Consider the following 23,899-nt stretch of genomic DNA (forward strand, 5'->3'; position numbering starts at 1 on the left):
TCGAATTATTTTCTCCAGAAGCAGGTTGAAGAAGTCGCACGATAGGGAGTCGCCTTGTCTGATACCTCGTTTGGTATCGAACGGCTCGGAGAGGTCCTTCCCGATCCTGACGAAGCTTTTCGTGTTGCTCAACCTCAGTTTACACAGCCATATTAGTTTTGCGGGGATACCAAATTCATACATCGCGGCATAAAGGCAGCTCCTTTTCGTGCTGTCAAAAGCAGCTTTGAAATCGACGAAGAGGTGGTGTGTGTCGATTCTTCTTTCACGGGTCTTTTCCAAGATTTGGCGCATGGTTAATATCTGGTCGGTTGTTGATTTTCCAGGTCTGAAGGCACACTGATAAGGCCCAATCAGTTTGTTGACGGTGGGCTTTGATCTTTCACACAATACGATCGATGGAACCTTATGTGCGAGGTTGAGGAGGCTTATCCCACGGTAGTTGGCGCAGATTGTGGGGTCTTCTTTTTTATGGATTGGGCATAGCACACCTAAATTCCAATCGTTGGGCATGCTTTCGTCCGACCATATTTTACAAAGAAGCTGATGCATGCTCCTTATCAGTCCTTCGCCGCCGTGTTTGAATAGTTCGGCCGGTAATCGATCGGCCCCGCCGCTTTATTGTTCTTCAGGCGGGCAATTGCTATGCGAACTTCTTCATGGTCAGGCAATGGAACGTCTGCTCCATCGTCATCGATTGGGGAATCGGGTTCTCCTTCTCCTGGTGTTGTGCGTTCACTGCCATTCAGCAGGCTGGAGAAGTGTTCCCTCCATAATTTAACTATGCTCTGGGCATCAGTGACTAGATCACCTTTGGTGGTTCTACAAGAGTATGCTCCGGTCTTGAAACCTTCTGTAAGCCGCCGCATTTTTTCGTAGAATTTTCGAGAATTACCCCTGTCGGCCAGCTTATCAAGCTCTTCGTACTCACACATTTCGGCCTCTTTCTTCTTCTGTCTGCAAATGCGTCTCGCTTCCCTCTTCAACTCTCGGTATCTATCCCATCCCGCACGTGTAGTGGTCGATCGTAACGTTGCGAGGTAGGCAGCCTGTTTTCTCTCCGCTGCGACACGGCACTGCTCGTCGTATCAGCTGTTCTTTTGCACTTTCCGAAAACCAATGGTTTCGGTTGCAGCTGTACGTAAGGAATTTGAAATGCCGTTCCACAGTTCTCTTATACCGAGTTGTTGACGAGTGCTCTCAGAGAGCAGGAGTGCAAGCCGAGTAGAAAATCGTTCGGCTGTCTGTTGTGATTGCAGCTTCTCGACGTCGAACCTTCCTTGTATTTGTTGGCGTGCATGTTTTGCTGCTCAGAGGCGGGTGCGAATCTTGGCTGCAACAAGATAGTGGTCCGAGTCGATGTTAGGACCTCGGAGAGCACGCACATCTAAAAACTGGAGACGTGTCTTCCGTCTATCACAACATGATCGATCTGGTTGGTAGTTTTTTGATCCGGAGACAGCCAGGTAGCTTGATGAATCTTCTTATGCTGGAATCTAGTACTACAGATAACCATATTTCGGGCCCCGGCGAAGTCAATCAGCTTCAACCCATTTGGGGATGTTTCGTCGTGGAGTGCAGAATTTACCGACCGTAGTGCCAAATATACCTTCTTTGCCCACCCTGGCGTTAAAGTCGTAAACACGATTTTGACATCGTGGCGGGGGCAGCTCTCATAAGCGCGCTCCAAGCGCTCATAGAAGGCATCTTTGGTCGGTTGAATATTAGAGGACGATAAAATTGTAAAATTATTTTCTCATAAACTACTGGAGATAAATCGATGAAATTGTGTGAAGTCAAAGAAAAATGTTCGTGCTACATTACAAATATTTTTTCAAGACCCTTTTTTTAAATAATAATATTTTACATAAATTTTTGTTTAGCAATTGAAATTTTTCATGTGTTCTTCACGCTAGAAAAAAAATTTTTTGTTCATTCATACCATTTCAAAGATATTGAATTTTTTGTCACCCAACCGCTCTTAAAAAGGGCGACACATATATTGTTGCGCAATGCGCTTATGCTCTTTTTGCGGCACAGATGTCGGGAGCTTACGAGCGCACTGCGCAACGATGAATGTGCCATACGTTATGTTAGGCGCCGGGTTTTGGACCTTCTCCCATTAACGCCAGAGTGGGCAAAGAAGGTATCTTTGGCGCAACAGTAGGTAAATTCAGCCTCCACTAGGACACATCCCCAAATGGGTTGAGGCTGATCGACTTCGCCGGGACTTGAAATTTGGTTATCTGTAGTACAGAATTTCTGCACAAGAAAATACATCAAGCTACCTGGCTGTCTCCGGATCGAAAGCCACCAACCAGATTGATCATGTTCTGAGAGACGGAAGACACGTCTCCAGTTTTCTAGACGTGCGTACGCTCCGAGGTCCTAACATCGACTTAGACCACTATCTTGTTGCAGCCAAGAATCACACCCGCCTCTGTGCAGCATACAACGCACGTCAACAAACACAAGGAATATTCGACGTCGAAAAGCTGCAAATACAATAGAACAATTTTCTACTCAACTTGCACTCCTGTTCTCTGAGAGCACTCGTCAACAACTCGGTATAAGGGAACTGTGGGACGGCGTTTCAAACTCCTTATGTACAGCTGCAACCGAAACCATTGGTTTTCGGAAAATGCAAAAGAACAGCTAGTACGACGGGTAGTGCCGTGTCGCAGTGGAGAGAAAACAGACTGCTTATCTCGTAAAGTTACGATCGACCACAACACGTGCAATATGAGTTAGATACCGAGAGCTGAAGAGAGGAGCGTGACGCATTTGATGACAGAAAAAGAGAGAGGCCGAAATGTGTGAGTATGAAGATCTTGATAACCTGGCCGACAGGGGTAATGCTCGAAAATTTGACGAAAAAATGCGGCGACTAAGGGATGGTTCGAAGACCGGAGCATACTCTTGTAGAACCCCCAAAGGTGATCTAGTAGCCGATGTCTAGAGCATACTTAAATTATGGAATGAACACTTCTGCCGCCTTCTGTATGGCAGTGAACGTACAACGCCAGGAGAAGGCGAACCCTATTCCCCAATCGATAACGATGCATGTTCCATTGCCTGACCATGAAAAAGTTCGAATAGCAATCATTTGTCTAAAGAACAACCAAGCGGTGGGGGCAGATGGATTGCTGGCCGAGCTATTCAAACAAGGCGGCGAAGAGCTGATAAGGAGCATGCATCAGCTTTTTTGTAAAATATAGTCGGATGAAAGCATGCCCAACGTTTAGAATTTAAGTGTGCTCTACCCAATCCACAAAAAAGGAGATCCCACGATCTGCCCTAACTACCGTAGGATAAGCCTCCTCAACATCACGTATAAGGTTCCTGTGAACAAAAACAAAACTCTATAAGTCACTCATTATTCCCGTCCTACTATATGGTGCAGAGGCATAGACGATGACAACAACTGATGAGTCGACGTTGCGAGTTTTCGAGAGAAAAGCGCGGCGAAAGATTTATGGTCCTTTGTGCTTTTGCCACGGCGAATATCGCATTCGATGAAACGATGAGATATACGACGACATTAACGTATTTCAGCGAATTATAAGAGAGCGGCTACGTTGGCTGAGTCATATCGTCCGAATGGACGAAAACACTCCAGCTCTGAAAGTATTCGATGCAGTACCCGCCGGGGGAAACAGAGGAAGAGGAAGACCCCCACTCCATTGGGAGGACCAGGTGGAGAAGGACCTCTTGTTAACTCGGCTATAATCGCGTAAGCGGTTTCCACGCCAGTAAAAAAGTGAAGAGAAGCTTTAGTAGTTTAGGAGATATGTACATGCAACTTTTTGCAAGGCAGGGCCTCGCCGACTTTTCAAACTTTAAATGCATACTCCCGTAACGCACCAGTTATGTAATATAAAAGCAATACTTGTCAAACTTTCTGAAATAAGTAGAGCAAGGTTTTGAATTTAGCATTTACGAATACAGGTATATACTGTTCAATAAGATCATATCAACAATGTGATTATAGATTGAAGAATTCTATGTACATGTATAAAGGGAGTGTGTTCGTAAGAAAGATAAAGTTAATATTTTTGGTAATTTCTGTATAGGTTTAAAATTTTAATGTGTTAAATATAACTTGAAATGTATGTAACTGTATGGTGTACTTGCTTTTGTCCATTGGTGATCTCTTTAAGAACGGCTGCACGTGCGGCCAGCTCTTCTGCCCTGCGCTGTTGCGTCAGTTCCTTGGCGCGCTCCGTCCAAATCAGTTCTTTCAAACGTTGGAAACTTCCTTGAACGTTCACAGAGTTCGGGCTTCCACTATTACCCGCATTAGTTGCTGCATTATTAGAACCCACGTGACGATATTTTAACGGACGACGAGAGCTACCACCGGCACCGTGATAAGAGGGTGTTCCTTTCGTTTCAGCTCCGTAGATGCGGGAAGAGGAACCAGCGAAGTTACTTCCATCAACACCGTAATGTCGCTGATGATGACCGATATTTACACGTGGGGGCATAATGGGTTCTCTGCTAATCACTCGGCCGAAAACTGGTGACCGAGATCGATCGTTGTATCGTGGCAACATACGTACTCTGTGAAAAAATATATCAAATATACTAGAAGACCCAGATATGCATTAAAATTCAAAAAAATATACTAGTATGTAAATTTTTAACTGATTTTGAAGATGTGACATCAAGCTAAAATCGAATGTTACATTTCATTTTAAATAAATTTAATAATTAAATTTCGAAACAAATAATTGATGTACAAAGTTATTAATTGATGATATGAAACATTTAATATTATGAAAGAGGTAGGTAGGGTAAACCTTTTTTTACTCTCGCAAAATGTTGCTACAAAGTATAATGGTTTTTCTCACCTAACATCTAATCAATATGGATATAGGGTTAGGTATATATATACTAGGCCGGGTCGATTTGTGGGGGGGCAAAAAATTCGCCCATTGCTCTATGAAAATCATATTCTAGGGATCAAAATAAGATACTTTGCCCAAGGAACCATACCTCTGAAACGAATTTTGATGTCTCCCAATTTGGGTCGAACTTTTGGGTAGGGGCAAATTTTGAAAAATCCCACTTTCACCCATTTAGAGTGCTCCAATCGAGTCCAAATGTATGACCGAACCCCACTAACTTTGGACGGCCGATCCACCCATGCCAGTGACACCACCCCCTGGAACTCCCCTGGTTCCCCATACAATCATTTCAAAAAGTCACCATTTTTGGTGATTTACATGAAAAAATCAGCTAAATTGCTATGTTTTTTCTTTATTTTTATTTATTTATTTATAATAATATTTATTTTTTCTCATAAGAAATTTTTTTAGTCAGAACATACGTAAAAGAAAAAATTAATTTAAGTGATGATCTTAAACTAACAATAGACAATTGTGTTTGCCCTTGAGATCGCAAATGATCCTAAACTAACAATAGACAAGAAACAATTATGTTTGCCCTGAAGATCGCAAATGATCTTAAACTAACAATAGACAATTATGCTTATGCTTAAGATATGTGTACATACTGTCGGTATGTACAGTAGATTAGTGTTAAGATGTGTGTATGCACTCAGCATGTGGTGCATACATAAATTAGAATAAGGAATGCTAAAAATAAAGGAGCTCTGGGCAACCAGAGCTGAGTTCTATTTAACAACCGAAACCCTACGCGTCTTACTTTACAATTACCATTTCATTCTTATTACCTCAAAAATTTTACAATGAATTCACCATCCTCTACACCGCAAGATGAAGCAACTACATCAACAACTATCGAAAACCCAATGAGTCATATACCCAAGCATGATGTTACTGTTTTTGGTGTGTCTACTGATTTGACTGATCTTAATTTACCAACCCATCTGGATATCTTGAGATATTATTTTTACTTAAGCGAACGTGCTAAAACAGAACAAAAAAGTTTTCCCATAAATCATTCACTATTCAAGTACAAGATAAGTTGATTGGAATTTGGGAAAAACTTGGTATGGAAATAATGCTGAAAAAAGTGTATGTAATAAATTGAATAAATTGCTTGACAAGTATCAAGAGCAAATCAAAGAAGAAACAACACCCAACAATTTACAGAGTATGTAAAATCTCTGGAAACAATTTTTACATTGGAACATGTAAATGCGATTTGAAGGCAGCTCCATGTGCATGCGGCTGGGTTCCCGAACGCCTCAAAGAGTTCATGCACGATCAACATAATCAGAGAAGACTAACAATGAATGCATTTATGATGGAAACTGAAGAGCAAGGAGCAACGTCTATGTCATCAATGCCAACATACCAAGATCCCGATGATTCAACATACGCACCGCCACCGGTTCAAGAAGATATGGATAGAAGCACAAGTTCACAATACACAGAGAGATACGATTGTTTTAACTTTGCCTTGGTATGTGACAGATTTGGTGTGCCTGACAGAGTAGCATCAGCATTGGGAACCGCTCTTTTGCAAGATTTTAAAATTAAAGATAAGCATGGAAACCTCTCATCATGGATAAATCGAAAGTTCGCAGAGAAAAAAGAAATGCAGACAAGAAGTGCTTCGCAAACGGTTAGATGATACCAATTTGTTAGCGTTTTCATTCGATGGCAGAAAAGATGATACTTTAACGATAGATAAAATTGATGAGAAGTATCATACTAGGATGGTAAAAGAACCTCATCTTGTTATTTTGAGAGAACCCAATTCTGAATTGATTGGTTACGTAAGACTGGAACATGAAACCGCTGAATACAAAACAACCAAATTAAATGGTTTTTTCAACGATAAAAATATATCACTGGATACATTAATTGGAATATGCACTGACGGTGAGCCAACAAACACTGGCCCACACGGTGGAATTATACGACGATTCGAATTGCTGTTAAAAAGACCATTGCATTGGTTTGTTTGCCTTCTACACTTCAACGAACTTCCGTTTCGGCATTTGTTTGAAGCTTTAGATAAATCAACCAGCACTGGACCAAGATCGGCAACCGGAAAACTGAGCCGTCAAATCGAAACTTGCGAAACTCTTCCGGTAAGTTATTGCAATCACTCATTTATTATAATTGTCAACCATTTTTAATTATTTTATTATTATATATTTTTAGGTGGTGGACGGCTTCCAGAAAATTGAGTTGCAAAATATGCCCCTGCTCCAGAAAAAAAGAATTTTCCACCGATTCGAAGTACTTATACGACATGGCCCATGCAATTTCTAGCGGCGTGGTTCCGGTGGATCTGGCTAACATCAAACCAGGGAAAATTGTACATTCTCGGTGGCTCACCAAGGCCGCTAGATTATTGCGATTATATGTGACAACGGAAAATCCAGATGCAAATTTAAGAATTCTGGTTGAATTTATAATTAAATGTTATGTGCCAATGTACTTCAATATCAAGTATTACAGCTCTGTCGTGTACGGCAGTGCATTATTTTTCAAGTTCATTGGTTGGTCACGATTTCTAGAACCTCGTTTACGCAAAATTGTCAATCAAGTAATTAATGATAATTCATATTATGCGCATTCGGAAAATATCTTTTTATCAATGTTGTTTGATGATAGGAAAGAAAAGCGCGACTGTGCCATCAAGAAAATTCTACGCTATCGAACCGATGTTGACGAGCCAATGGAACTTAGAGTTTATAAAAACCAGATATAAACTTTAATTGCACAAGTTATACGGAAATGATAAATTTGAATGATATAAATATCGTATTTGAACCACCATTCACGCGAAGCATTCCGTACGATACATTGAAAGAATATTTAAATCAAGATGATCCACCGTTTAATGATCCAAAAATTCCATCACACATACAAGGAACGGAACGACATGTTCAATTGCTAGCTAGCGTTTCCAAACGGGTTATACCGGAAAATGTAGAGGCTGTTATGGCGACGACATTAGAGAGCCGTGCGAAATTGCTCAGACTTGAAAGTAAAAAAGACTTCAAACAATAATTTTTTTTAATTTCTTTTCTATAACTCACTTAAATTAATTTTTTCATTTACATATGTTCTGACTAAATAAATTTCTTAAGAGAAAAAATAGATATTATTATAAATAAATAAATAAAAATAAAGAAATAACATAGCCATTTAGCTGATTTTTTCATGTAAAGGCCAAAAATGGTGATTTTTTGAAATGAATGTATCCCGGGGGAGTTCCAGGGGGTGTGCCACTGGCATGGGTGGATCGGCCGTCCAAAGTTAGTGGGTCGGTCATACATTTGGACTCGATTGGAGCACTCTAAATGGGTCAAAGTGGGATTTTTCAAAATTTGCCCCTACCCAAAAGTTCGACCCAAATTGGGGGACATCAAAATTCGTTTTAGAGGTATGGTTCCTTCGGCAAAGTATCTTATTTTGATCCCTAGAATATGATTTTCATAGAGCAATGGGCGATTTTTAAATCGACCCGCCCTAATATATACATATAAATGATTTCGGTGAATTCAGACCAATGATACGCCAAAAAACACAATTTATCAAAGAATTTTTGAAAAACGGAAGCTAAATAACCCATCTTTGCTCAAGTTTTCCCATATGCCAATATTTTACATCTTATCTGATTTTTTCTCCTTACGGCAAAGAATGCGAGAGCCAATACATATATCGTGTTAAAAATTTACACAAATATGTTTAAGAACCTTGGTGAACCTCAATGGCTATGGTTGTCCTTTACCGAAAATTTGTGAGAAATGTCATTAAAATTTTGGGGAGAATATTTCTCTGACATTAAAGTACCCTTGTTTCAAAAATGGATAAGATCAGCTCTATAAGTCTCCTAACCCTTATCTACCTAGCACCTCAAACTTCCAGTCGACTTTTTAGCAATCAGTAAATCTGTCAGGTTCATTAATAAAATTCATTGAGCATCTTTTAATGGTAAGAAAAACTGTAACACCAGAATATTCCATATATCTTATAGAATAATTTCACACTCTTGGTTGACTTTATACTATGTAGAGCGATCAGTATATAAGAGATCTTGGCAAAATGTAGTTAACGTATAATATTGGATAAACTAGAGTTGAATGCCGAAAATGTATGGAATCAGTTCACGAATTACTTCTTCCCCAATATACTACAAAAAATGATTTTCGTTGATTTTCGTGAAATACATATGTATGTCGGTCAGTGTGAGAGTTAACTTCACAAAATTTATGGAAACCATGTCTCAAGTATACTTGAGTAATGACAAAAGCTTATGCAGTTATCAGAGGGACTTCCGGCTTTCCAGATGACTTTGAACTTTTATGTTTTTTTTTTTTATATTAATATCTCAGACATGTAGCAAAATGTAATATAAAACATAGTGAGTTTATATCCTAAAATTAGTCAAAGTTTGCTCACTTATTGTCCGATATATATAGTATAAACCTGTCCGAAACTCTTATAGTATTAATATGGTAGCTAGACACTAGCGGCATTATCAGAGTTTCAATAATAGGCGTGATTTAATTAACCATCATAAGCTAATAGCTGCATCATTGAGAAATAAAATGCATTTAGCATATTGTATATTTTCGAAAAAGGTTTATTTCAACTTTGACATCGAATTATTCTCAAAGAAACTCACTATGGAAAGCGAGAAAAACTTTTAAACTAAAGACCGCTCAGACAAAAAACTAGAGCTTGGGCCTGTTCTGAAGAAGAAAAGGAACATTTTTTTGCAGATCACCTTTGCGATGTATTTCAATCACACACGGCAGTGAACCATTTCTCGATTCCTCAAACTTAAAACTAAATAGGTTATTGGGTAAAAATTCAAGCCTATAAACCAATATGGATGTATGGCATACAATTATGGGGCTCTACATGTTACACAGCTATTGCCAGGGTACAGTAACTTTTGTTTATACCCATCTGAATATGGATTATACTGGTTGTTGTTAGTGAACAAGATGGTTTTTTTGGACACACCATGTAAAACCGACAAGAAATCGCAATAGAAAATCGCTTTGGCAGATACATCGCCAGGTATTGTGGCTTACTTTTAACTTCATAAGAAACCAAACAGAGCATAGAACACAAAAAAGCGGAATAGCTACAGTGTTAACTGGTGCATTAAAGTGAATGAGCAAAAGTATACGCACGCCAAATTCACTCTAAAAAAGGAAACTGATGAGCATGCCCTGTAAATAAACAATGTAGTAATTCCTTAAACAAATAAAGTTAAATCTTAAATACATCAAACTTAGAACCGCCAGCTTAAATTGGTTATTGGGTAAAAATTCAAACCTATGCTTGGACCATAAAATCCTTCAATACAATTCAGTTATAAAGCTAATATGGATGTATGGTATATAATTACGGGACTCTGCCGCCGGGACTAGTTATTCATATAATACAATAGGGGTACTCTCTTGCTCTTGCAAAACCCTTGCACGGTGCAAGAATTGGAGAATTTTCTCTTGGTACAACGGCACAACAATAAACACCCGCAGAAAATTACTTGCAATGGCTATAAAATATGTCAGACCCAAAACCAGGTTTATTTTCGCGCAATGACACGTAAAAATGGCGGCCGATGGTTTGCTGGCCAACCTATTCAAACACGGAGGCGAAGAACTGATAAGGATCATGCATCAGATTCGTCGATTTCAAAGCTGCTTTTCACAGCACGAAAAGGAGGTGCATTTATGCCGCGATGTCTGAATTTGGTATCCCCGCAAAACTAATACGGCTGTGTAAACTGAGGTTGAGCAACACGAAAAGCTCCGTCAGGATCGGGAAGGACCTCTCCGAGCCGTTCGATACCAAACGAGGTTTCAGACAAGGCGACTCCCTATCGTGCTTCTTCGGACTGAGTAGGCAATTGAAAAGTAAAGTCCTCTCTCGACGATAAAAGCCAAACTCTATAAGTTGCTCATAATTCCCGCCCTGCTATATGGTGCAGAGGCTTGGACGATGGCAGCAACCGATGAGTCAACGTTACGAGTTTTCGAGAAAAAAGTTCTGCGAAAGTTTTATGGTCCTTTGCGAATTGGCCTCGGCGAATATCGCATTCGATGGAATGATGAGATGTATGAGATATACGACGACATTGACATAGTTCAGCTAATTAGAAGACAGCGGGTACGCTGGCTAGGTCATGTTGTCCGGAACAAAAAACACTTCAGCTCTGAAAGTATTCGACGCAGTACCCGCCGGGGGAAGTACTCAGTTGGAAGGACCAAGTGGAGAAGGACCTGGCTTCGCTTGATATATCCAACTGGCGCCACGTAGCGAAAAGAAGAAACGACTGGCGCGCTGTTGTTAACTCGGCTATGATCGTGTAAGCGGTGTCTACGCCAGTAAAGAAGAGAAGAAGAAGCTCTCTTTGCCTTGCATATTTCGGTATGGGATTTTTTCATATTGTGTCATCGTGCACTCTAATGATGGCAATCAAGGACGCTACGAGAATATAATTGCAATTGCAAATATAATATTTACCAGCAAAAGTGAACGTCTTTTTGGAGATTCCTTGTAACACAAAGGAAACCATTAATTCACAAAACCATTAATTCACAACTGACTGGTAAAGAAGAAATTAAAATTTTCACATTTCCAATTTAAATATGTCCATATGTTAGAGAAAAATTTGCTGACTCTTTAGTTGATGAAGTTGCTGAAGAAATTATAGACGTTGAAGTTAAGAAATATTTTTATGGGGAATTTCAACCAATAACAATTTACTTCTAGAAATTGAAAGTGATAATGATGCTGTGGATGCAGTTTAAGATGAAATTTATCTGTTGTTAGGGAATGTCGTCGAGAATTTTCTCTCTCTTTTTCACATCCTAATTGAATTTTAATCATTTCTTTTCGCTGGGCTTGGAAAGTAATCATATTTTTTTTTAATTTTTCTTTATTTATTGGATCTGCTTGGTAAAGCCTTATAATAAGTCTACTTAAAACTAAAGAAGCTGAAGAATGTGGTTGAGCTTTTTTGCTAGAACGTTGTTTTCTAGTAGGCCGGTAGATCACTTCTTTTTAAACGAGTTTAATTTCAGGAATTTACCAAGGCATTAACCAATGGGCTTGGATGTTCGCAAAGTTTAGAAATATATCTCATTCTGCTGTCTTCTATCTCCTTCTTTATCATAGGAATATCATAGATCTTTATGAATGTTTTCATTAACCATGTACCATGGGTCACCCGTGATTGTTCTAAGCATTTTAGATTGGAACCTTTGTAAGTATTATATCAATGTTGGAATGCCATACATCCAAATCGATTTTATGATTGCATTGTATAAGAGGACTTTGTTGTCTAGGCTAAGTTAAGAATTTTTGTTTAAAATCCAATTTCAATTTGCTGCTCTTAACTTCATGCAAGTTATTTTACTCGTTATAAGTTTTCGCCATGTGAGCCTGCGATCCAGGTGAATCCCAAGATAAGTTACTTCATTCGATTGGGGTACTAGAACATTGTTTATTGCCTTTTAACTGTCCGACACGTTTCTGGTCTTAGTGAGAATGTAACATGCTTGTATTTATGCTCATTTATATTTATACGCCAGTACGCCTTCGACAAAAGTTAAGTGTTGCCCTAATATTCTTGATGCTCTGATAGGAAATGTGTTACGGCTTACTGTGTCATCCGCGAAAGTGGATGTCAATACGTTAATAGCTGTTGGAATGTCTGCTGTATATATTATGCACAGAGTTGGGCTTAGCTTGCTACCCTGAGGTACACCAGCTCTTATTACTGCTTCTTCTGATATGAAGTCTGTGACTTTAATAATAAATTTCCAGGCTTCTTAAAGTTTTATGCAATTCGTAAGGTGAAACTTTTTTGATTTCCCATAAAAGACTTTCATGCCAGACCTTATCGAACGCCTGAGCTACATCTAGAAAAATAGCTGAACAGTACTCTCTGTGCTCGAATGCTTTCCTGATTTCGTTGGTAATTCTATTTAGCCATGTTTAGCACGAAAACCGAGTTGGTGCGTTGGTATTATATTATTTTCGTGGTGGAAAGGTGTCATCATTGATAGTAACACTTTTTCAAATGTTTTAGAAATACAGGGTAAGAGACTTAATGGTCTATTAGGTCTTTACCAGATTTATCTATGATGATGATCTGCGACTTTTTCCACGAAACTGAATAGTATCCGAAACCAAGAATTGCATTGAAGAGCAAGGAGAGCACTTTTAAAGTAATATCTGGTAACTCAATTATAATTTTTGGAGTAATATTATCGTGTCCTGATGCCTTTTTCGGATTTAGCTTTTTTATGATTTTAGTAATTTCAAAAGTAGAAGTCCTTATAGACACAAGTGACTCGATAGCGGTATTGGGCAAGGTTGGCAACTTTTGGGCTTTCAAAGAGAGCTTTGCTTGCTAGAATTTGGACATAGCTTTTTTATATAGTTTTCATTGTTGCTTTTTCTCATTTACAAGTTTTTCTATTTCATTATTCGTTATCTTTCCAAAACCAACTGGTTTATTGTTTCTTTTTGGTGTTGACAATACAGCTCTTATACTTTCATCAATGTCTCTTCCTGTATTTATTTTGCAATCAATATTGATGTGGCTGGTGATATATTTTTCATACTTCAACCAGTTAGTTTTATGAGATGTTAGAGAAACTTTTGGCTCAAATATCATGGACTGTTCGTATAACTTTATTAGTACAGGATAATGATCAGATGATAAGTCTATACATGTATCAGCTGTCTTACGCGATCTATCTATATTTTTGACTACAGCAAAATCTATTAAGTCTGGTATTTTTTTAAGCTTATTCATAATAGCGTAGTACAGCTGCCGTCCTTTCGGATTAATAAGTCGTGAGCCCCAGTACGTATGTTTTGCGTTTTAATCTGCACCTGCTAGAAATCTTTGAACTAGCGTTCCAAAAAAGTCTTTAAATTCGTTATCTGTAATTTTAAAACGAGGTGGGCAGTATATAGCCGTAAGGTTTATGTCACAATCCCGATTTTTAGGGATATTGTTGTAGCTTGTAACACAGCCGTGTCTCCATGGGCTTTTCCATCCGTATGATTTGTAACATAGAGTCTATATCCCGGTATATTGAAATTATTTTTATTTGTTAGATGAGTTTCTGAGATAAGCATTACATCTATACTTTTTTCAGACAGAAAACTAATGATCTCTGTTGGCTAACGCCGTTAACACTCCATATACAGATATTTCGTATGCTCATGTTTTACTTAATAAATTTTACAGCATTTGATTTTGTGATTTTATTAAATCTTGGATCATGTTTGGCATGGTAGACATAAATTGTGTCATAGACTGTATAAGATTTATAATCTTAGTTTCAATGCATCCATTTAGATGATTTTGCGACAGTTGCATTTGTACAGTGTGGCCTTTCACTATTGTTATAATTAATAGGAGTTGACCTTTTATCTGAGGTTGCTATAATTTCATTACGTCTTGTTTGTAACAATTGGTTACGACTCGCTTGAATGCCCTTTGACAATTTCGATTTCAAATCTTTATAAACAGGACAATCTCTGCAGTTAGCAGTGTGATTTCCTCCACAATTGCTGCATTTTTTATTTAAATTGTATTTCCTAAGGGTGCATTTAGAAGTGGGATGTAAATCACCACATACCACACAAACACTCCGTAGAGTGCAATATGGTTTGGTATGCCCATATTCTTGACAGTTGGTTATTGTGCCGTACCGTTTCTTTTATGTGGTTCTTCAACAGTTACTCTACGATGCAACAAATATTTCAGATTATATAAAGGATGTGTTTAATTTTTTAAGTTGATTACAGTTCGTCAACAATTCAATTTTAAACATTGGCTATATTACTTTGTTTCTATTAAATATATTTACAACAGTTTTAATACCAAAACCGCAGTCTTCCAATGCTTCTTTGACTTCACTAGAGTCTACGGTGGACTCTATACCCCTAATTACATCAACTAGGCCCTTAGAGCTCTTCAGTTGATACGAATAATAGTTCTTGTTTTTATTTGACAAATATTTAACTATTTCCATAAACCTTTTTTTCAGTGTAGGACTGAATTCTTGTTTCATATATATTGCCTTCTTTCAAAAGCACTATATGAAAATTATTAGTACCTACAATTTCACTTAGCAACAAGAGCATTACTGCTACGCTCGCGCAAATATATTGGAGGCGGTTTGGCATTCACGACTATGGTGGTATCCTTCGCATTGTCGTCTGAACCATTGCTTAGTAAGACAAGTTTGTTGCCAATGCAGTAATACGTTTTGCTCCAAAAATAACGTGGAGTTATTAAAATGAGGGCACATCTGCAGCACTTTGCCTGAAACATAAACATTTGACAAATTTCGTCACATTCATTTACACTTACCTTCAACATCCGGCATCGGACTCGGATTTGGGAAGGCTCCTAATGTTTTCGACAATCGCCTGCTTTTTTAAAAGAGGCCGACCATATGGCGTATATGCCGGTTTTTTTCTATTAGAAATTTGTAAAAAAAAGTTGTGCTGTCGGTACCTATAAATAATAAAATTATTGTAAAAGAAATTAACAATGAATGGGTTAAAATGTACGGCAGTGATCACGAAGTACTTTTGGATAAAAACTGCCAATAAATGCTCACAGCAAAAATTTTATCTTTTAATTTACCTCTACTTCCGGAGCTTCCTACAAAAAGTGCAATATATTTTTGATTTCACTTACTTTCCATTTTTTTTGGCTTTTCTCTTTTTTTGCACGTTTTTGCACGTTTTTCCCATTTTTATTATTTTACGCCAATGTTGTGTTTGTTGATAATAGCTGACAATTTGCAAACCTATATTGCAAGCCATACAATGTCGGTTTAGTCAAGAATGATAGAGAAAGACATTACGCAATGCGCATGTTTGTTTTCAGTCAGCTGTTCTTGCTGACGTCACGGTTGACTTATTATTCGCCCGCACCTTTCGAATTGTATTTTCGCGTGTAGTATTAATTGTGAAATTTTATATTTTTTAAAATGAGTTGCGCAGTGTTCGGATGTAATAAAAACAATGTTAAAAATAGTGCAACGAAATGGAGATTTCTCCATTTACCTTAGGATAAAACAGTACTAAAACAGTGGATTCATTTTTGTGCACTTCGCGCCAGAAGCCTTCGAAAGAAATTTGCAGTTTGAAATGGGTAATTATAGCATTTTCATTACAACAATTTTACTTTTATAACCAAACACTCTTGCAGGTTTAAGTTCGCCAAGTCTAACGAAGTTGCTACCTAGCGCTATTCTCTCGTTAACCAGATTAACTCCTGGAGAGGCTAATGAAAGGTAGAAAAGGATGGAGTCTCGTTTAAACCTGGACGTTTTAGAAAATTTGTTTGGCGTAATCAGGTTAAAAGGCGGTCTTCACGATCACCTTGACAGAAAGGAGTTCAAGTATAGGCTACGTTCCAATATACTTGGTCATAACGAAGGACCGATTACAGATGAAGGAAATGTTGAAGTCGACAACACCCCAGATTTCGAAGGGAATTACTTATCTCTAACCGGTAATTATCAAAATATTAAACGTACATAGTATTATAAACCTAAGACTACAGAAAACATTGTTATATAAAAATGTATTGATGCTAACAAATGCAAATATGTACTTACATACAAACTAAGTTTTTGCATACTAACCACTGTTTCTTATCCGAATTGTAATAATAATCTTAACTAGCAATTTACTCCAATTATTTATACGCATGTATGTATGTATGTTTATTATATTTTTGCAGGTAATACTTTTCAACGTGTGTCAGTTGATTTAAATTCCGCTGAACCAATTGAAAAAAATGATGACTTGAAGATTCTCAACAACGGCGGGCTTGAAAATTTGGTACACAGGGTACATCTACCACAAACTTGGTAAAGACAACCCCGAAATTTGTGCAAATTTAGAAAATTGTTCGTCTAATAATTGGGTACATCACCTATCTGAAGGAGGACTCTCAAAACCAACAGATATGTTGATGGAGCATATGATTGCTAACAGTATTTGACGACTTAAATGGTACTGATGCATATATGTAAAAATTACGTCCAGAAGCACTTAGATTTAAGTAATTTTGTGAATTGTAGCACCAAAGTAAAAGAATTGTTTTTCAGAGCTAGAACGTGTTTTAGGATTCGTTCCTTAAATAAAAACTTAATTGAAAATATGTACTGCAAAATAAGAATATTAAATAAGACAATAAATTGATAGTTGGTCACAAAATATTGAAAATTTTTATTTGCATAAATGTATATAGTTGAAACAAACACAGCAAAGAGATAAAATTAAATAATACAACGAAATGAATATGTAGGTATATGTTCACTATAAAATATTCACTTAAATTGATATCTTTTATTAATATTCACTTATATTGATGTTAACTTTTGATGATATTCATGTTTTTGTATGCCTACAATACAAAATTGATTCTTATTGCAAAGAAAAACAAGCAACTGAAAATCAGCTGATTGTAGGTTGGTCAACCGTGACGTAGATGCGCAGAACGAACAAAATTTTAACTCGTTTTTGCGCAATCTTGTTTTTATCATTCCTGCGGTTTAGTATTGTTTCTTTGCATAGGCGTTGCAGGTGCATCCCTGTATATTTTGTTAGTGTAAAGACAAAAATATGCTCGCTAGTTTGCAATTTCAAAGCTGTAAAACCATTTGCACAACATTCTGAATTGCCCTATAGAGATCTTGAAATGTGTACTACTGGTAAACACAGAAGTGACAAATACAGCAAAATTCTTATCCTGTCCATCGCTTACATTTTGTAAGCATATTCAATAAATAATTATTTGGTTTAAAAAAATAAATATTTTCGAATTGTGTTTCCAATTTGTACAAGAACTGTCAACTAAAATTCAATTTATTTCTAAACTTTGAGAAAACGTAAGTTTGAACTTTTAAATTTGTAAACGTTTATTATTATATTATGCATATATTTACTAACAGCGAAAGAACCGTAAACCCTTGGAAAATTATATCTTTCAAAATCTTTTGATATGGGTATTTTTTCTAGAATGCAGAAACTCGTCCTACCTCTAGTTATAGCATTTAAGCAGTAGGACCGTCTTGGCCTTTGTCCAAATTATATAAGTCAGCCTCAGTCATACCTCGCGCATTGACGTATATAAACGAAAAGGATAAAATTTTCGGTGAGAGTTGCTTGTTGTCCAACAACCACACAACGAACAGACCCTTAAGATGCTCTTACCCACTCTTACAATTCCCACGACAGCCGGTTCTACGCACCGGAATTGACTCGGATTTCATCCGACCAAGGGCTGTTTTTTCGGCGATCTAACCCCGTCTGGATCGGTAAGTGTTAATTTGTGTTTGTCATCACTGGAGCAATGCCTTGCAGCAGGGTTGCTCCGTATCCTCCTGACTCGTGCTGGCGTTGAGTCCAACCCGGGCCCGGGTTTCTGCTGCGTATGCGCAAAACGGCTCCATCCAAACTCCACCTCGGTCAGGTGTAATACATGCAATGGATGGAGCCATCTTAAGACCTGCTCAGGCCTTAAGACTCATAGGGAGTGAACCACACGTTACGTGGCCCCATGTTGCCTGCGCAATACTGCGACACAAGCCTCTACGGCTGTGCAATCCGCACATAGCTTGCGCGCCGCGCCGCCACTCACTCCGAGTGGCCAACAGAGGACCTCCACGGTCCCCAGGAGTTCAATCAGGCAACATAGCTCCCCTTGTGACTTGTCCCCCCCCCCCCCAACCTTCATCCCGCTCCAATCCTCGTACGAGAACCAACCAGCTGCTCTTGGTCCCTCGCACTGTCTGTTCCGTGTGTCAGGGCGTCATACGTCGGAACGTTACATCCGTCAAGTGCAATTCCTGTAATGGCTGGCGTCACTTTTCGGCGTGTTCCGGCCTGCGCACCACACGTGAGTGGAGTGAATCGTACGTTGCCCCATGCTGCAGGAGTCTGCCCCCGCAACTCACAACAGTGGCGTCGCCTACCAACACCCCAGCGCGACAACCGCCCCTGCGGGTTCTACAGCTGCAACAACTACCACCCACACGTCACTCCCTCACCCCCAGGATCACCCACGGACACCCGCGACAAACCCGGCTACTTCAATTTAACTGCAACGGACTCCAGAGTAAGATCGAGGAGATAGTTGCACTTATGAATCGGGAACGTGCATCGATAGCTGCGGTCCAAGAAACCAAGCTAAACAGCCGCTCAGATCTTCTGAGTTGTGCCGGTTTCAACGTTTTACGTAAAGATCGCGAGCGAGATAATGGTGGTGGCCTAGCCTTCATATTGCACAACACCGTGCAGTATCGCCTAATCGATGAAGACATCGACCCCAGGGATACTACCCTAGAATGTCAGGGTGCAGCTATCCGGTCAGGCGATGTCGAGCACGAAATATTCAATATATACATCCCCCCAGTTACATGTTGCCCAACAGGATATCACCCGAATATAGGTGCGCTACTTCGTGGTGAAAACCGTTTGGTACTAGGCGACTTTAACGCGCACTACGATCTTTGGCATTCCTGCCTGTCAAATGATCGTAGGGGGATGGAGCTGGCGGAACAGATTGACGATTTGACATTCTGCACAATTAATGACGAAGGCCCCACCAGAGTTATGGGCACCTGTAATAGCTCGCCGGATATTACCATTGCTAGCGGTGGTCCGATAAACAGCATAACCTGGCGACCTACGCTAACTCTCGCATCAGATCATCTGCCCATAATTATTTCGATCGAGAAGCCTCCTGATTTTGTTTCTGTGGACAACCGCACCTACATTAACTTAAACAAAGGTAATTGGGTCGGCTTCACAGAATTTACTGAGAGCACCTTCAACGCTCTACCTATTCCTATGGACGTATGCGTTGGCGAACGTCAATTCCGCAAGGTGATCGCAGCAGCTACCGCTCGCTTCATCCCGGCTGGAAGAATAGCGGAAATCCGCCCCAATTTCCCAGCCAAAGCAGCCGTTTTACCTAATGAGCGCGACACCTTACGCCATGCCGATCCCGGGGATCCCCGAATAAGGGATCTCAATTTGGAGATTCGGCGCATGGTAAACCAACGAAATGGATAGAGCACCTGAAGTCCTGTAACCTCTCCACCGGTGTGAGTAAGCTTTGGGCTACTGTCAAAGCTCTGTCTAACCCGAAAAGACATGACGACCGAGTTGAAGTTCAATTCAATGGTCATGCCTCTTCGGACCCGAAGAAGTGCGCGAGCTATTTTAGCCGGCAGTTCACACTGCACCCTTCGGTAGACAAAGCTAAACGATGTGTTAACCGACGGCTGCGCAAAATGCCAAACGACGGCGCGCCACTTACTTTCACCGATGAGGAGGTTCGGGGTGTCATCAAAAAGGCAAAATCTTCCAAATCCCTTGGCCCTGATAGAATCAACATGCTAATGCTAAAGCATTCAGGCTCGACGGGAGTAGGATATCTCATCAAGGTCCTCAATCTGTCGCTGACCACTCTTTAAATACGCGATGTGTGGAAAGTCGGAAGAGTGGTCGGAAGTCGGAAGAGTGGGAAACCCGCCAACAAAGGGGAATCTTATCGACCGATAACGCTCCTCTCCCCAGTAGTGAAGACACTTGAGGCCTTGCTCCTCCCGAACTTCACTCACCACCTGAGCCTAGCGAGCCACCAGGATGGATTCCGAAAAGTGCACAGCACCACCACAGCACTTAGCGTCATAAACGCTCAGATAGTTCGTGGCCTGAACCAGAAACCACCCTGCGAAAGAACGATCCTCGTAGCGTTGGACCTGTCAAAAGCTTTTGACACGGTCAATCACACAACGCTACTGCAGGACATTGAAACAACTACGCTCCCTCCAGGGCTAAAGAGGTGGACCATGAACTATTTGAGCGGTCGCCAGTCATCCGTACTATTTCGAGGTGAAACATCTAAACTGAGAAGAATTAAACAGGGGGTTCCGCAGGGTGGTGTCCTCTCCCCGCTACTGTTTAATTTCTACATCTTAAAACTCCCACAACTACCAGAGGGAGTTTCCATAACCTCGTACGCTGATGACTGCACGATATTGGTGTCGGGTAATGGAATCGATGGCATGTGTTCGAAGGTAAACAGCTACCTCTCCGACCTTTCTCGTTTCCTCACTGCACGAATTCTCACACTTTCCCCCACCAAATCCACAGCGACTATATGCACAAACTGGACGAAGGAGTATAGACTTGAGCTTAATATTGCAGTCGACGGCGTCAAAATTCCGACTGTCAATAATCCTAAGATTTTAGGTGTAACATTCGACAGTCTATGCTTCTTCTCTCCTCATACGACCGCGATTATCGCCAAGGTACAGAGCCGCAACAAAATCCTCAAGTCGCTAGCCAGCAGCACATGTGGAAAAGACAAAGAAACGTTGTTGGCAACATACAAGGCAATCGGCCGGCCGGTCCTCAATTACGCAGCACCCATATGGTCGCCTGGATGCAGTGGCACGCAGATGAGGAAACTTCAGACCTGTCAAAACACTGCACTCCGGACCACTACGGGATGTCTTTTGATGTCTCCCGTTGAACACCTCCACAGTGAGACGCTTATGCTCCCAGTTAAGGAGCATAATGAACTCCTCTCCAGGCAGTTCCTGCTGGGATGCTTTCGCAGAAATCACCGCTGCTGCCATCTGCTTGGAGCGGAACCGTCTCCTCGGAGCATCAAAAGGTCATTCCTGGACTACGTGGACGACGTCGTACAGTACGCCGACCGGACTTCGGACGCAACGAACTAACGACAGGTACTGACCGCCATTCACAGCGGAGCCATCAACACCTTCACCGACTCCCTCCCCGTGAATGGCGTTCTTGGAGTCAAACCACCACGCATAGCAGACGAAGAGCTCCAGCTGCCGCGAGAAACGCGTGTGACCCTTGCGCAATTTCGTTCTGGATACTGTAGCAGGTTAAACTCCTACTTATCCAAAATAGACCCTGACATACCAAATGTATGTCCTGCATGCAACGAGTCTCCGCATGACACTGACCACCTCTTTGCATGCCCTACGAACCCTACTCATCATCAACGTTTCCTGGGCCTACCGTTAGATGACATCGACGACAACACGAATGACATTTACCATCCCAACGGGGATTGAATTTCCGTTAAAACAACAACAATGCTCTTACCGAAATATACGGTAAGTTAAAATTAATTTTTCTTTATGTATTGTCCCTATTTAATTAGTAAATTTCTGCTTTTTCTTCGTAATCCAGACGAGGTGCTAAGTACATCCAAGCAAAGTCAGCAACTATGCAAGCATTTTCCAATGCCTAGCAAAGGCATTGCTCTTTCATCTCTTAGATAGAAGTGCCAGAGAAAAGTATTTTGAAAAAAGAAAACTGTTGGTAAAGAGGAAAATGCCGTAGAATCGCAGAAATTCCAAAGCAAAATATAAAAATGTGATAGGAGAATTGATGAAAAAACGAAGTGAATAAAATGAAATTGAACAAAAACAGCTAAAGCTAGAGAAAAAAAGTTAAACTTCTCCAAAAATGCTTTGATAATAAATAAAAAAAAATAGTTGATTTTATAACTAAAATATATTTCTTATTAATTTTATGTATGTGTGTTCATAAGGCAGATAAAGAAGATACAAATATATAAGATAAAATATAGTCCTAAATAGTGTATGTATACACGTACATGTATCTATATCTACATTCATATACATATGTGTTCGAAGGATAAAAGAAGCTTAAATCATTTAATTGTTGCCTAAACAACTGATTACAGTGATCTTCTCTCTCCCCTCTGTATTTGGTTCCCGTTCAACACTTGCAATTTCATGGTCAATAGTCATAACATCATTTGCTAATAATAAATTTAAATTGTGGATTATACATGCACTTATCACTAAATTCTTTACCAAAAGCATTTTCGACTACAATTCTTTCAGAACAATGTGTTTTGTTGAAAGTAATTTGATTATGCGTTAGCGAGCCATAATCTTTGAACACCGATATTATCGGGTGATTTTTTAAGAGCTTGATAACTTTTTTTTAAAAAAAACGCATAAAATTTGCAAAATCTCATCGGTTCTTTATTTGAAACGTTAGATTGGTTCAATGACATTTACTTTTTGAAGATAATTTCATTTAAATGTTGACCGCGGCTGCGTCTTAGGTGGTCCATTCGGAAGTCAATTTTGGGCAACTTTTTCGAGCATTTCGGCCGGAATAGCCCGGGGAATTTCTTCGGAAATGTTGTCTTCAAAGCTGGAATAGTTGCTGGCTTATTTCTGTAGACTTTAGACTTGACGTAGCCCCACAAAAATAGTCTAAAAAGGCGTTAAATCGCATGATCTTGGTGGCCAACTGCCCATGCATCCCGAAAAAATGCACTGTTTGTGTGTGGTTTGTACGCTGGTGGAAATCATTGGACCGTATTTTTTCAAAGATGCTGTTGGACGCAACGTTACGGTGAATGGCGATCGCTATCGTTCGATGCTTTAACAAACTTTTTGTTGCCAAAAATGGAAGAACTGAACTTGGTTGACATGTGGTTTCAACAAGATGGCGCTACATGCCACACAGCTCGCGGAATTCTATGGCCATTTTGAGAGAAAACTTCGGAGAACAATTCATCTCAAGAAATGGACATGTAAGTTGGCCACCAAGACCATGCGATTTAACGCCTTTAGACTATTTTTTGTGGGGCTACGTCAAGTCTAAAGTCTACAGAAATAAGCCAGCAACTATTCCAGCTTTGGAAGACAAATGCTCGAAAAAGTTGCCCAAAATTGGACTTTCCGAATGGACCACCTAAGACGCAGCCGCGGTCAACATTTAAATGAAATTATCTTCAAAAAGTAAATGTCATGAACCAATCTAACGATTTCAAATAAAAACCGATACAGTATTATCGTTTACAAAAAGTTATCAACTCATCACCGATAAATTCAGGAGAATCCGCTGACGAA

General features: G+C 39.7%; 1 protein-coding gene across 9 annotated transcripts in view; it reads right to left on the reverse strand.

Moving 5' to 3' along the window:
- The window catches only part of LOC120779502, a 288,110-nt gene that overhangs the window by 89,294 nt on the left and 174,917 nt on the right, over nucleotides 1-23,899 (reverse strand). For all 9 annotated transcript variants that reach the window (XM_040111805.1, XM_040111803.1, XM_040111804.1 and 6 more), the window contains one exon: nucleotides 4,135-4,563. In XM_040111805.1, the coding sequence (XP_039967739.1) occupies nucleotides 4,135-4,563 (429 nt within the window). The remainder of the gene's footprint in view (nucleotides 1-4,134; nucleotides 4,564-23,899) is intronic.

The sequence above is a fragment of the Bactrocera tryoni genome, unplaced genomic scaffold (assembly GCF_016617805.1).
Source record: "Bactrocera tryoni isolate S06 unplaced genomic scaffold, CSIRO_BtryS06_freeze2 scaffold_11, whole genome shotgun sequence".
Lineage (NCBI taxonomy): Eukaryota > Metazoa > Arthropoda > Insecta > Diptera > Tephritidae > Bactrocera > Bactrocera tryoni.